Here is a 13,739-nt window from a genome sequence, read left to right on the forward strand (position 1 = left end):
GTTTAGGCCTTTTTTTCCAAGGACTTTTAGTTCATAGCCCCATTGTTTTTTCCTTTCCGGCAGTGTTCTTTGGCCTCTTCTTTCGTTCTCTTTTCGACGCTTTGGTTCGTCACTCCCGTAACCATCTTGTTCGTCTTGTCACCGTGCTTCCATCGCAACCAAAACCGTCGCCATCCGACTCCAGACGCGCCTCCACGCGCCGCCGAAAGACGTTGCCACGACCAGGTTGCTCTCCCTTCCAGACTCCACCCGTGCCTCTTTGCCCTCATTTTTCTCTGTGTTTCTGACGCTTTGGTTCGTCACCTCCGGCATCATTGTGATCTTCTCTTCGTCAGCTTTCCAACGCCGCCAACATCACCACTAGACTCCACCGAACGCGCCGTCACGCACCGTCGGAAGTGAGCTGGCCACCTCTGTTGTTTTGCCTTCTAGAAGCTTCAGCAGCCGTTGATCTCGGTGCCGATCCAACGCTCCTGGTGCTGCCACGTGTCGCGACGACGCTTTCCTTGGTAGACCCGCGCCGGCAGACCCGAACCGCGCCTGGCCCGCGCCTCCAGCTCGCTACCAGCGTGTCTCTCTCCCTCTTCTCAGGTGCTGCCACGTGTCATTATTCGCTGACGTGGTGCTGACGTGTCTGCTGACGTGGCGCTGACGTGGCCGACAAGTGGGACCTCCCTAAGATTTTTTGGTGAGCTCTTTCCGATTCCATGCTCCGTTTTCTCGTTTTCTGCCCCAAATTTGTAGTTTTCTTCTTTCCCTTGCTATTTCTTCTTTTACTATGGATAAACCAGATGTTTTTCAACCTATCCCTGTTATCCTTAATGGCTCCAACTATGCACATTGGGTTGAAGCTATGCGAGGATTTCTTAAAGGACGCAAATTATGGCGATATGTGACTGGTGATATTGCCTGTCCTGTTAAGCCCACTGTGACTGACAACTCCAAAGATGGTGCCTCTAAATCTAAGGAGGATGCTGAGAAGGAAAAGGACTATGCAGAGAAATTGAAAGATTGGGATAGCAAAAATCATCAGATTATCACTTGGTTCCGCAACACTTCTACTCCTGACATTCATTTACAGTTTGGGCATTTTGAAACTGCTAAAGAGGTATGGGATCATTTGGCAAAATATTACACTATTTCTGTTCTCTCTCATCAGTACCAACTGCTTAAGGAACTTCATAGCCTTAAGTAAGAACGTGGTCAAGCAGTTTTTGATTTTCTTGCTCAGATGGAGATTATTTGGGATCAGTTGACCTCTTGTGAGCCTGTTCTTAAAGATCCCGCTGATGCTAAGGCATATGAGGATTATCGGAACCGGACACGTCTCATCCAATTTCTGATGGCACTTACTGATGACTATGAGCCGGCCAGGGCTTCTCTTCTTCATCAGAATCTCTTGCCTAGTCTTGAAGATGCTCTTCCTCATCTCAAGTCTGAAGAAACGCGCTTGGAATTGCTTCGTTCTAAAAGTGAAACTGTCTTTGCTACCACCGAAAGAAAGGCCAAAATCTGTCGCAACTGTAACCGGCCTGGGCATTCCTTCTCTGACTATCCTTCTATTGAATGTCGTAAGTGCAAACAAAAAGGCCACATTGGCTCCAACTGCCCGAAACTGTTCTGCCATTATTGTAAGCTCTCGGGTCACTTGATTGCTACCTGTCCTATTCGACCACCACGTTCAGATCAGAACAAGTATCAACCTCGTCCCAACAACTCTCCGCATGTGCCTGCCTCTACTGCTGCTGCTGCTACTGAGTCCACCTCTTCCACATCTCACAACACACCTTCTGTCTCTCCATCAGATATTGAAACCCTTCTTAAGCAACTTATCTCTTTTTCAGGTAATACCCCCGCTACTCTTTCTACCCCTCCAGGTAATTCTAAATGGTATTTTGACTCTGGTTGTTTCAATCATATGTCTCCTCTGCGTCATCTTTTTTTGTCGTTGTCTCCCACTACAAATGCACCTTCTGTCAACACTGCTAATGGTTCCCTCTTGCATGCAACACATCACGGGATTATTTCACAGTCCAATATTCATCTTTCTGATGCTTATTTTATCCCAAAATTAAATTTTAATCTTATCTCTGTCGGTCAGCTTGTTGAACTCGGTTTTGATGTCATTTTTTCTATCTCTAGTTGTCGTGTGCAGGATCGTCGGACGGCAAAGATCATCAGGACTGGCTGTAAGGTCAGACGCTTATTTGAGCTCGAGAACCTTCATGTTCCCTCTACAAATCTCTGTGCTGTTTCCTCTCCATCTACTCTTCACCTGTGGCACCGTCGTCTTGCCCATAGCTCCTTAGGAAAATTGCGTCCTCTTATCTCTACGGGTGTTTTAGGTCAAGTTCAAAATGAGTCTTTAGATTGCATTTCTTGTCGCACAGCAAAACAACCTGCCTTATCCTTTAATAATAATTCCTCTATTGCATGCTCTCCTTTTGATCTTATTCATTCTGATGTTTGGGGTCCCGCTCCCACCGCTTCTATGGGAGGGGCTCGATATTTTGTCGTCTTTATTGATGATTATTCACGTTTTACTTGGGTTTATTTGATGACTAATCGTTGTGAGTTGCCTCAGATTTACATTAACTTTGCCATTATGGTTCGAACTCAGTTTTCAGAGGTCATTAAAATTTTCAGATGTGATAATGCTATGAAATATTGTGACTCCAAACTTTTAAATTTTCTCGCTGAACAGGGTACTTTGTCCGAGTTTTCTTGTTCTGGTACCTCACAAAAAAATGGCAGAGCCGAGCGTAAACACCGTCATATTCTTGATTCTGTCCGTGCGATGCTTATTTCCTCTTCCTGTCCTGAGCGTGCTTGGGGTGAAGCTGTTCTCACTGCTGTTCATGCTATCAATAGACTCCCTTCTTCTGTTCTTGGTAACACTACTCCCTTTGAGCGTCTTTATCATACTTCTCCTGATTACAGTTCCCTCCGTGTTTTGGGTTGTGTCTGCTTTGTCCTTCTTCAGCCTCATGAACACAATAAGCTTGAACCTCGGGCTTGCATGTGTTGTTTTCTTGGTTATGCTTTTGAACATAAGGGTTATTGTTGTTGGGATATTATCTCTCGCCGTATTCGTATATCTCGTCATGTTGTCTTCTGGGAGCATCACATGTTCTCTAGTTTTTCCTCTTTTGAGTCCATTCCTTCTACTACGTCACCATTTTTTACTAACCCAAATGTTGATCTCTTTCCTAGTGATGATACTACAGGGTCTATCCCAAGTCCACCCCTCGAGGCTCCTGCTCCACCGACTTCTCCATCTCCTGATGATTCCAGACCGGACGGCGATCCCGCTTCTATCGTTATGCCTCCTCCTCCCACTCGTTCTTCTCGGGCAAGAAATCCACCTCCTCATCTTCTTGATTATCATTTCTTTTCTACTATTCTTCATTAACATGAACCTAAGTCATTCAAAGAAGCCTCCACAAATCCAAATTGGCAAAAAGCAATGCAGGAAAAAATATAGGCATTTGAAAAAGCACATACTTGGGATTTGGTTGATTCTCCTTCTGATCAAGAAGTTGTGGAAAGTAGATGGGTATACAAGATCAAGACTCGATCTGATGGCTCTGTTGACCGTTATAAGGCACGCTTGGTTGCTCAAGGTTGCACGCAAGAGTATGGTATTGATTATGAAGAGACTTTTGCTCCTGTTGCTCGCCTTACATCTGTTAGAGCTCTCCTTGCCATTGCCACAATTAAAAAATGGCCTCTCAGTCAGATGGATGTGAAGAATGCATTTCTTAATGGGGACTTGAAACAGAAAGTCTATATGAAACCACCTCTGGGATATCCTTGTCCTTCTCGTAAGGTTTGTCTCCTTCGCAAGGCACTTTATGGACTTAAGCAAGCCCCTCGTGAATGGTTTGACAAGTTCAGCACTACCATATGCAATCTTGGTTTCACTTCTAGTCCTCATGAGAATGCCCTCTTCATTCGTAAAAGCGAACGTGGAGTTGTCCTTCTACTTTTATATGTTGATGACATGATCATTACTGGAGATGATGTTGACAATATCTCTGATCTGAAGACCTCACTTCACCATACCTTTGAGATGAAAGATCTTGGTTCTCTCAGCTATTTTCTTGGTCTCGAGGTCATCTCCACAGATGATGACATCTATCTCTCTCAGGCTAAGTATGCTTCAGATCTTCTTGCTCGCGCTGGAATTACAGATAGTCGCACTGAGTCTACTCCTATTGAGCCTAATGTTCGATTTACCCCTATGGATGGCACTGCTTTGGATAATCCGACTCTCTATCGACAGTTAGTTGGCGGTCTCGTCTACTTGACTGTCACCCGACCAGACATTGCCTATCCAGTTCATGTTCTCAGCCAGTTCTTGTCAGCTCCTCGTACTACTCACTATGCGGCAGTTCTGCGCATTCTTCGCTACGTCAAAGGCACTCTATTTCATGGCCTTTATTTTTCTGTCCATTCCTCTTTGACTCTTCAGGCATACTCCGATGCTGATTGGGCTGGTGATCCCACTGATCGTCGTTCCACTACTGGTTACTGTTTGTTCCTTGGCGACGGTCTCATTTCTTGGCGTGCTAAGAAGCAAACCTTCACCGCTCGCTCAAGCACAGAAGCTGAATACCGTGCCCTGGCTGACACCACTGCTGAGGTTATCTCGGTTCGTTGGCTTCTCGAAGATCTGGGTGCTCCTCAGTCGTCTCCTACTAATGTTTTTTGTGATAACCGCAGTGCTATTCAGATTGCCCATAATGATGTGTTTCATGAACGCACCAAACACATTGAGATTGATTGTCATTTTGTTCGGCAACGTATTCTTATTGATGTTGTTCGTCTCATTGGTGTTGGAACACTGGATCAGACTGCTGATATCTTCACGAAAGCTCATCACCCGACTCGTTTTCGGGCTTTGTTATCCAAACTCAAGTTGGTCTCTTTAGCTCCCACTTGAGTTTGAGGGGGGATATTAGAGAATCATTAGAATCAATTTAGATAATCATTAGAATCAATTAGTATCGTCTATATTTATATAGTATATCTGTACATTAATTGTAGGATTCTATGTCTTTATTACTTTAATTCATTTAGCACCTCTAAATACCCCTTATATATTGTACCTTTGAACACAACTCAATAATACACTTTTCAGATTACTCTCTCAGTCTCTTGTTTCTAACACCAAGAATCCGTACCCTACCTTACCTACAGGCAAACTCGCACCACATCCTACCTTACCCGCAGCGGGTCGGGTAGACAAAACCCTACCTGAACGGATTGGTCTGGATTAGATACCCATTTGATAGGATATATATTGCTAGCTCTAGTTTAGATGATTACTTTAATATTATAATAATTTACAATTTTAACCTCTTTAAAATTATGTAAATTATTGTGAGAGTAATTGACAACCAAAAAACTTGGACATCAACTCTGGGCATTCCCAGTTATGTAGTACATGGATATAGTGTATAGATAATTTTCAGTTTTTCAATTCTGTGAATGTTTTAAAAACCTTAAAAAAGAGGACGTTTCTCGTACCAATGACTCTTAAGAATCGAAATGAAAAACAATGGGCTCAACTATCTGTTGCTGTTCATTTATAAGTCCAAAATCTATATGTTTTCGTTACAAGATCAAAATCTTGGCTCATTATGATTAGACGGATGATGAGGGCGTAAGGCCTAGCCTAAACCACCAACACCTCCCTCTCAACAAAAAAAATTAACAGACCAAAAAAAACAAAAAAAAAATAAATAAAGTTTTTTTTTAATAAGCTAAAATGATCAACTTTAAGCACATGTGTCAGGATGGCCGAGTGGTCTAAGGCGCCAGACTCAAGTTCTGGTCTTCGAAAGAGGGCGTGGGTTCAAATCCCACTTCTGACACTGTCTCATTCTGGGTTTATGCTTTGCTTTTTCACTTATCTATACGGGTTCCATATGGCTTTAGATTTGCACCAAAGCAATGGATCATCTGAAAGGGTTGTACTGTTACTGTATACTTGATTTGATTCGCACAGTAGCATTTCTCTAATTATTATTGTTATGTTGACTTGAATGCGGGGTCAACTTATATTTTCTGACTGCACCACTTATTTATGGCACCGTTTTCTTCAGCGAATGATGGTTAGAAGTTAGAACCTCATTTATGAGAAATCTGAAAGTGGAGACCAATGTCCAATTGTGTGCAATTCCGTTTAGAACAGCATCGCATCTTCACACCATGAACGAAATTCACTATAAATTGACAACTGTTTTGTTCCATCAAGTCAAATTTAGCATTGGATTCTTTGCACCAATTTTCTGAAGTGTAAAAGATTCTTGTCTCGAGACGAATTTCGCTTAAAGGTTCCTATAAACTTTGATTGGACGATACTAATTTGATAATTTCAAAGTATGCTCCAATTAGTTTGGGATTTGTGAGATTAAAAACATTGCAAACACCACCCTTATCTTTGCTTGGGTGGTATTTTCATTCTGCCAGTTATATATGAATATGATCTAGTGTTTCTAAAATTCGTTTCTAATTTTTACCTAGTTTAAGAAATATACACATACAACGAAAAAAATTTCATGGATGAGTAACGCATTTAAAAGAGAATCTATATTAAAAATAGCAAAAGGAAAAACATCCAAGTTCTTGATTCTGATAATCTTATACCACTGTTCTAAGTTCTCTAATAAATAGCAAAAGCTCCAAATATCAGTTCTGAACAGAGACCAAAAATAAGTACTAAAGATTGGCCTTATGAACAAACCGAATCATTCGGAGCTCACCACCGTGTAGTTAGATGGCTTGACATTATCTCACCTAAACACGAAAAACTTAGGTACCATATAACATCATGGAACCAATAAAAATGTTTGAGTTACTCATTTTGCATCGTATATTAGGCTCCCTAATCATTATTACTATTATTATTATGACTACTAATAGCCACCTGAAATGGGATGACATGATACCCAATTCAATAATAATAGAAATGTGAATTCACCTGTACACGATGCAAAACGAATACAACTATCACGATTAATGGAGAACCCAAACATTATGCAATTGTAAACCCCCCAAGCACCTCAAAAAGATCACAAAATTGTACTAGTACACAATTTCATTGTCAAAAAACAGTACCAGCAGCCTTAACCTCTTTAGGAGTTCTTGTTGGTTGTGGTGGTGTTGTTGCTTGAACCCAGCCACCATCAATGGTTTCCAAACTCCCATTCAACCCATCATCAACAAAGTCACCAACCCTCTTCACCTTAAGTTCTCTTGGCTCAACAGGGTACTTCCCAGAGAAACAAGCATAACAGAAATTTGGGGACTCATTGCCCAACAAATTCCTCAAGCTATCAAATGGAAGAAAAGCAAGTGAATCGGAACCAATAAAATCCCTAATCTCCTCAACACTCATCCTATTAGAAATCAACTCCTCAGAGCTTGGAGTATCCACACCATAGTAACAAGAACCAATGATTGGTGGGCTTGCAATCCTCATGTGAACCTCTTTGGCACCAGCCTCCTTCAACAACCTCACGATCTTTGATGATGTTGTTCCTCTCACAATTGAATCATCCACCACCACAACTCTCTTCCCTTCTAGAACCGCACGAACCGGCGATAGCTTAAGCTTCACGCCAAAGTCCCTAATCTTCTGAGAAGGTTCAATGAAGGTCCTCCCAACATAGTGGGACCTAATTAGCCCCTGCTGGAAGGGGACACCGGCTTTCGCGGCGTATCCAAGCGCCGCGACAACACCGGAATCAGGCACAGCTATGACAACATCACAATCAACAGGGCTCTCAGTTGCAAGAATCTCACCAAATTGCCTTCTAGATTCATACACTGACCTACCAAAAACAACAGAATTGGGTAAAGCGAAGTAAATATGCTCAAATATACACTGTTTGGGTTGCGGATGAGACATGAGGCAGAGACTCTGAATTCCATTGTTGTCAACAACAATAACCTCGCCAGGGTACACTTCTCTTTCGTAAGTAGCTTCAATCAAATCAAGAGCGCAAGTTTCAGAAGCAAAAACCACAGAACCGTTGCTTCTTCTTCCCATAACCAAAGGCCTAAATCCAAACGGGTCCCTAACGGCAACAAGCTTGTCCTCTGTAACAAACACCATTGAATACGCACCTTCGAGCTTCTCACAGGCGTCAACGATTCTCAGAATAAAAGGTCGGTGCTTCGAAGTTGCGATGAGGTGAAGAACCACCTCAGTATCAGACGTTGTGTTGAAGATGGAACCGTTGTCTTCCATTTTTGCCCTTAAGGTTCGGTAATTTACGAGATTACCATTGTGAGCGACGCCGACGGAGCCAAAGCGGTATCCGGCGACGAAAGGCTGGACGTTCTTGAGCATGGACTGTCCGGCGGTGGAGTAACGGACATGGCCGATGGCTAGAGAGCCGGAGAGCTGGTCGAGCTTGGACTCGTTGAAGACGTCGGAGACGAGGCCGACGCCGGTGATGGATTGGAGGACGTTGTTGTTGACGGTTACGATTCCGGCGCCTTCTTGGCCGCGGTGCTGGAGAGCGTGGAGTGCGAGGTAACAGAGGCGGGAGGCTTCGGGGTCGCCGTAGATTCCAACGACGCCGCACTCTTCGCGTGGCTTTTCGTCGTCATCGGAGAAGGAGAAGGGAGACGAGTGTTGGTGCTGTTGTGGTTTGGGGATTGGGGAGTTGTGGTTGTGGGATGTGGCGGCGCGTGTTGTCGTGGTGGCGGTGGGTTTGAGAGAGAAGAAGAGAGGTTTGAAAGTGAAGTAGCGGCCATGAGCGAATGGTTCAAGAGATTGATGGTGTCTGGTGTGCGCTGATGCTACGGGGTAAACAAGACTCGGATGCTTTATATTTCTTCTAGGTTTGTGGATTCAACACAAATTTTCTTCTTTTTTTTTTAATAAAAAATCAAAATATCATAAGAATCTAATTTATATATAATACAAAAGATTTTATGCGATTTTTAATTCATAATAATTAAAAAATATTTGTTATTTAATTGAGTTAGATTTTATTTTAAAATTAAATAAATGACAACCCGTTGAAGAAATTTCTAAAATAAAATAGTTTCTTCGATTTCAGATATTTTTCGTACATTTCAAAAATTTTGTTTTGTTATTCATTAAATGCTGAAAAAGAATAATAATCTCCAAATTTCTCTCTCTCTTTAAATTTTATATTTTCTACCTATTCAGTCCGAAAAGCTTGTGTGAACTGTGAACTCGCCTAACGGCTTAGAAGATGGGTAATTGGGCTTCCTGGTTTAGTTTGAAAAGTCAAAGTTATCATGTTGGATACTGTGCAGCGACGGAAAATCAGTCTAAGCAAGATTTTTTCATCTAAAAATAAAGTTTTATTCCAAAATCATTGTGTACATACGAGTTATCACCTCATAATCAACGGCACAACTGCACAAGCAGCTGCTTGCATCATTGAATGGCTTGCTAGTTACTCTGAATCACTTTGGCTGCCATAAAATAAATAAAATACAAGAGAGAAATAAAATTAATATTTTTATATTTTATTTAATAATAAATTAAATATAAAATCAAATAAAAAAATAAATTTAAAATATTTTATTATTAATAAAAATATGTTATGTTATATTTTTTCTAACGGAATCAATTTTCGATCACAATTGAACATATTTGATATATTTTTAAATGAATAAAGTTCTATATTTAAGTAAAATACTTAACCAAGTCTAACCAAGTTGTTATAACCACTTTTCAAATTACGCGACTTCTCCTTCTTCTTCTCCGTTTCCTTCTTCTTCTTCTTCTTTTCTTTCTTTCAAATTCGTACATGCAGGTTCTGATGCTGTGTCTTCTTTTTTTTCTTTTCCTTTATCATTAACGTCATCACCAACAACACCAACATTTTACTAACATCTTTATTCATTAAATAATTTTAGTTCATTTATTAGTTTATTTCGATTCATTTGTATCTTAATTGAGGTTCACTTGATACTGCTGATAAGTATTTACTAAATTTTTTTATTTTTTAAGTAATTTTGATTCATTTCTTAGTTTAATTGAGATTCATTTAGATCCAGAAATAAATTGGATGTGTTTTTATTGATGATTGAATCTTTTTTACTACTTGTTTAAAACTAAATTAATTTCGGTTCATTTGTGTGTTAATTGAAGTCCATTTGATGCTGCTGATATGTATTGACCAAATTTTTTAGAAAAGAATAATAAAATTATTCATTATCACTTTATTCAATTGCATTAGATTCCACTCCAATCCATTCAATTAGTTCAGTTTTGAACAAGCAGTAAAAAAGACTCAATAATCAACAAAAACATATCGAATTCATTTCTGAATCCAAATGAACATCAAATAAACTAAGAAATGAACCAAAATTACTTAAGAAATAAAAAACTTGGTCAATACTTATAGCAGCATCAAATGAATCTCAATTAACACACAAATAAACTGAAATTAGTTCAGTTTTGAACAATTAGTCAAAAATACTCATCAACAAAAACATATATAATTCATTTATGGATCCAAATGAACTTCAATTAAACTAAGAAATTAATCGAAATTACTTAAGGAATAAAAAATTTGGTCAATGCTTATCAGCAGCATTAGGTGAACATGAATTAACACACAAATGAACTAAAATTAGTTCAGTTTTGAACAAGCAATAAAAAATACTCAATTATAAACAAAAAGCATGTTGAATTCATTTCTAAATCCAAATAAACCTCAATCAAAAGAAGAAAAAGAAAAAACGTAGCAACAACAGCTGTAATAAAATAACGACAATTGAAACAAAACACGCGACGAAGAAGAAAGAGGAATGTGAAGAAGAAGAAAGAATGCGAAGATGAAGAAGGAATAATGCGAAGAAAAAGAAAGAATAACGCGTAGAATAAGAATGAACACAAAGACGAATAAGGATATGTTGCATTAGTGAAGCGCGTGTTTGCTTATGCAATAAAAGTTATTTTTGTTAAGTTAGGGCCAATTTGGTTGGATTTGATTACCAAAAAGTCAAAAGTATTTTTTTGACGCCAAGATAATTCGGTGTATTTTTTGTGATTTACCCAATAATAAAAAGTCTAAATTATATTTTTTTCCTTCACGTAAAATTTAGAATAAAAATAGAATAATAAAAATATAATTATTAAAATTTGATAGTAATAATAAAAAAATAAAAAAATAAAAAAATAAACCATGTTTCTATCCAGTATTTCTGGGAGTGGATAAAAAAAATTTGATGGTATCTGGTGTTTGATCTCACCTTTTATTATTCTCTCTCTCCTATTTATTTTTGGTCCCACTTATAGAATTAAAGGTGAGAGATCACACTTTATTCTCTCAAGTGTTAAAAAAATGGAGAGGATCCATTTCCAGTGTTTCTTTGTCTTTCATGTTAGGAAGGACATAAAATACACTAATTTAGTGTTTCATGACATAATGTCTGTGACCACGTCTCACCTGCCAAATATAATTTTGTATCTCAGCGTCCTATCCTTATTAATAAAGATAGCCTTACCGCCTTATTTTATACTATTTGTTGGGTGAATATCCTTATTAATAAACATAGCCTTACCGCCTTATTTTATTACTATTTGTTGGGTGAATGTCTGTAACACCTTACCATACAGAATTTTACACTATAGTCGTAAATCAAAGATGGTGAGATATTATGACACCTAAAAAAAGAGATAACAAAACAAAAGTCTTATCACACTCGAAAACGTCAACGATATACAAAAATGACAGAAATATAAAATACAATTCTGAAAGATACCAAATACAACTTGTTTCTCCAAAGTCAACCTCTAAGAGGGGTATATATTTACAATATATAAAAGTGGAGAATAACATCTAAATACATAATGAAAATCCAAAAGACAAATTTCGTTCACTTCCAATAAGAAACCAACAGATTCAACGAGATGCGTTGCGTCCTATATCTGTAAGATTAAAAAGTTCCACAGCGGTGAAACATCATCCTTTTGGGCTTTTAGTAGGGTAATAATTCAGAATAAAAATATTGTAAAAAGACATGAATCAGCTAGGCAATCCAAATTCCAATCATTAAAGATTCAAGTCTAGAGTCTTTTATAATCCAAACAGGGTAAACAGACTAAGTCTTAGCCCTTGTCAACTGTCTCTAATCTTGGTTCTTCCAACACTAAGTTATTAACTCTCTCAATATCACTATTATTCATTGAAGTATTAAGTCCTCCCGATTTTATCTGTCTGACTGTCTCTAACAATTATTATTAACAACATTTAGTTTCAATGGTATCCATTTATTATTAATATTTAGACTCCACATTCTTAATACAGATCATCAGTTATATTAGTATTCTCAATTTCTCAACACAGAGCAAGTAAGACAAACTACAACCCCTACATCTACTCAGGAAGTTCGAAATATCAATTAATACTATTTTCTGCCATCTAATCATTCAATTATTATCATCTCATCAAGAACATCCCTTAGTGTCACCATCATTAGCATAAACGATCTCTCAATTGTTCAAACACATACAAAGTAATACAGATAATACACAAGTAGAAAGAACATATAAAGCAATAAGATAAAGTAGCATATAGATACAATTAATCAAATAAATCAAGTCAAATACAATATGCACGCCCAATCAAGACACGCAAATGCAAATAATGCATACCTGTCCTACTGACTATGAGGTCAATTGTCAGTTATAATGCCAAACCCGAAACATATCCAGTAGCTAACACGAATATGGAACACCACAACACTGAGCAGATGTTACTCATCTACCCGTGCCATTATTTTCACCACAAACCGGATAAAAATTACTCATCCACCCAGGCAGGTGTCTCAAATCATAAATCCGATAAAAATTACTCATCTATCCTCAAACCATAACTTGGATAGGAATTACTCATCTACTCAAACAGGACTTTTTCACAATCTAGAGTAGGTATTACTCATCTACTCAGACATGTGCTTCTCCACCATAACTCGGAGTAGGCATTACTCAATCCTAACTCTCTTCTAGCTAGTACGTTGAAAGAGAAATATTATACATACACAATCTCACTGCTAGCTGAAAAATGATTCCACCCGTCATGAGTTAGTATTATTTATTAGAGAGGGCGTAAAGTGGTAGAAAAAATTTTATGTTGGAGTATCAGCAATAGAAAAGATATTTAAGAATGTTAGGACTTAAGAACCTTGGTTACCCCTATCTAGGCATTTAAAATAAATTCTAGCAACAATTTAATCACACGTATTTATGTGGTAAAAGATAAAAAATATCGCTAAAACCAAACACTCATCAGCGAACTTTTTTTCCCAAAAATCCGAGCTTGCATCTTCTCATTGAAACTAAATGAAGATGAAAAAGATAAATTTCAATGGACTTGAAATAAGAGAAAATAATATTCCCGTGCCCTAGTCAAGCTACTCCAGTTAACAATGCAGAACCCAACAATCTGAAAAGTAATTTAGAATTTAAAAATTCTATAAAAAATCCAAATGTTTATATGAAGAGCTTGACATGAAAAATTACTTATCTAAGATAATGCGAACCAGCAACAAAGACAAAAAACTCCTCCCATTTTATAGCGATTATAGTTCATAACAACTCTTCTGAATTTGTTGAGTGTTGACAAGTGATGATAGATAGTATTCGCAATAGAAAAGTTTTCCTTTTCCTCTTTTGTAATTTTAATTCTACTATGTAAAACAATATTTTTTCGTATTTTTTTTTCTTTAAACAATAT

At 38.2% G+C, this 13,739-nt stretch overlaps 1 protein-coding gene and 1 non-coding gene across 2 annotated transcripts; one reads left to right on the forward strand and one right to left on the reverse strand.

Annotated features, from left to right (window-relative positions):
* The first annotated feature begins 5,795 nt into the window (after positions 1–5,795).
* Positions 5,796–5,879, forward strand: TRNAL-CAA (transfer RNA leucine (anticodon CAA)). The gene has a single exon. It is a non-coding gene; the product is annotated as a tRNA-Leu (tRNA).
* Positions 5,880–6,581: 702 nt separating this feature from the next.
* Positions 6,582–9,428, reverse strand: LOC107477023 (amidophosphoribosyltransferase, chloroplastic). The gene is made up of 2 exons (XM_016096990.3): positions 9,388–9,428; positions 6,582–8,855 (listed from the first exon to the last, which is right to left on the reverse strand). The coding sequence occupies exons 1-2, from the start codon at positions 9,426–9,428 to the stop codon at positions 7,112–7,114; spliced, it is 1,785 nt and encodes a 594-aa protein (XP_015952476.3). The 3' UTR covers positions 6,582–7,111.
* Positions 9,429–13,739: the final 4,311 nt, after the last annotated feature.

This window comes from Arachis duranensis, chromosome 3 (assembly GCF_000817695.3).
Source record: "Arachis duranensis cultivar V14167 chromosome 3, aradu.V14167.gnm2.J7QH, whole genome shotgun sequence".
Classification (NCBI taxonomy): domain Eukaryota; kingdom Viridiplantae; phylum Streptophyta; class Magnoliopsida; order Fabales; family Fabaceae; genus Arachis; species Arachis duranensis.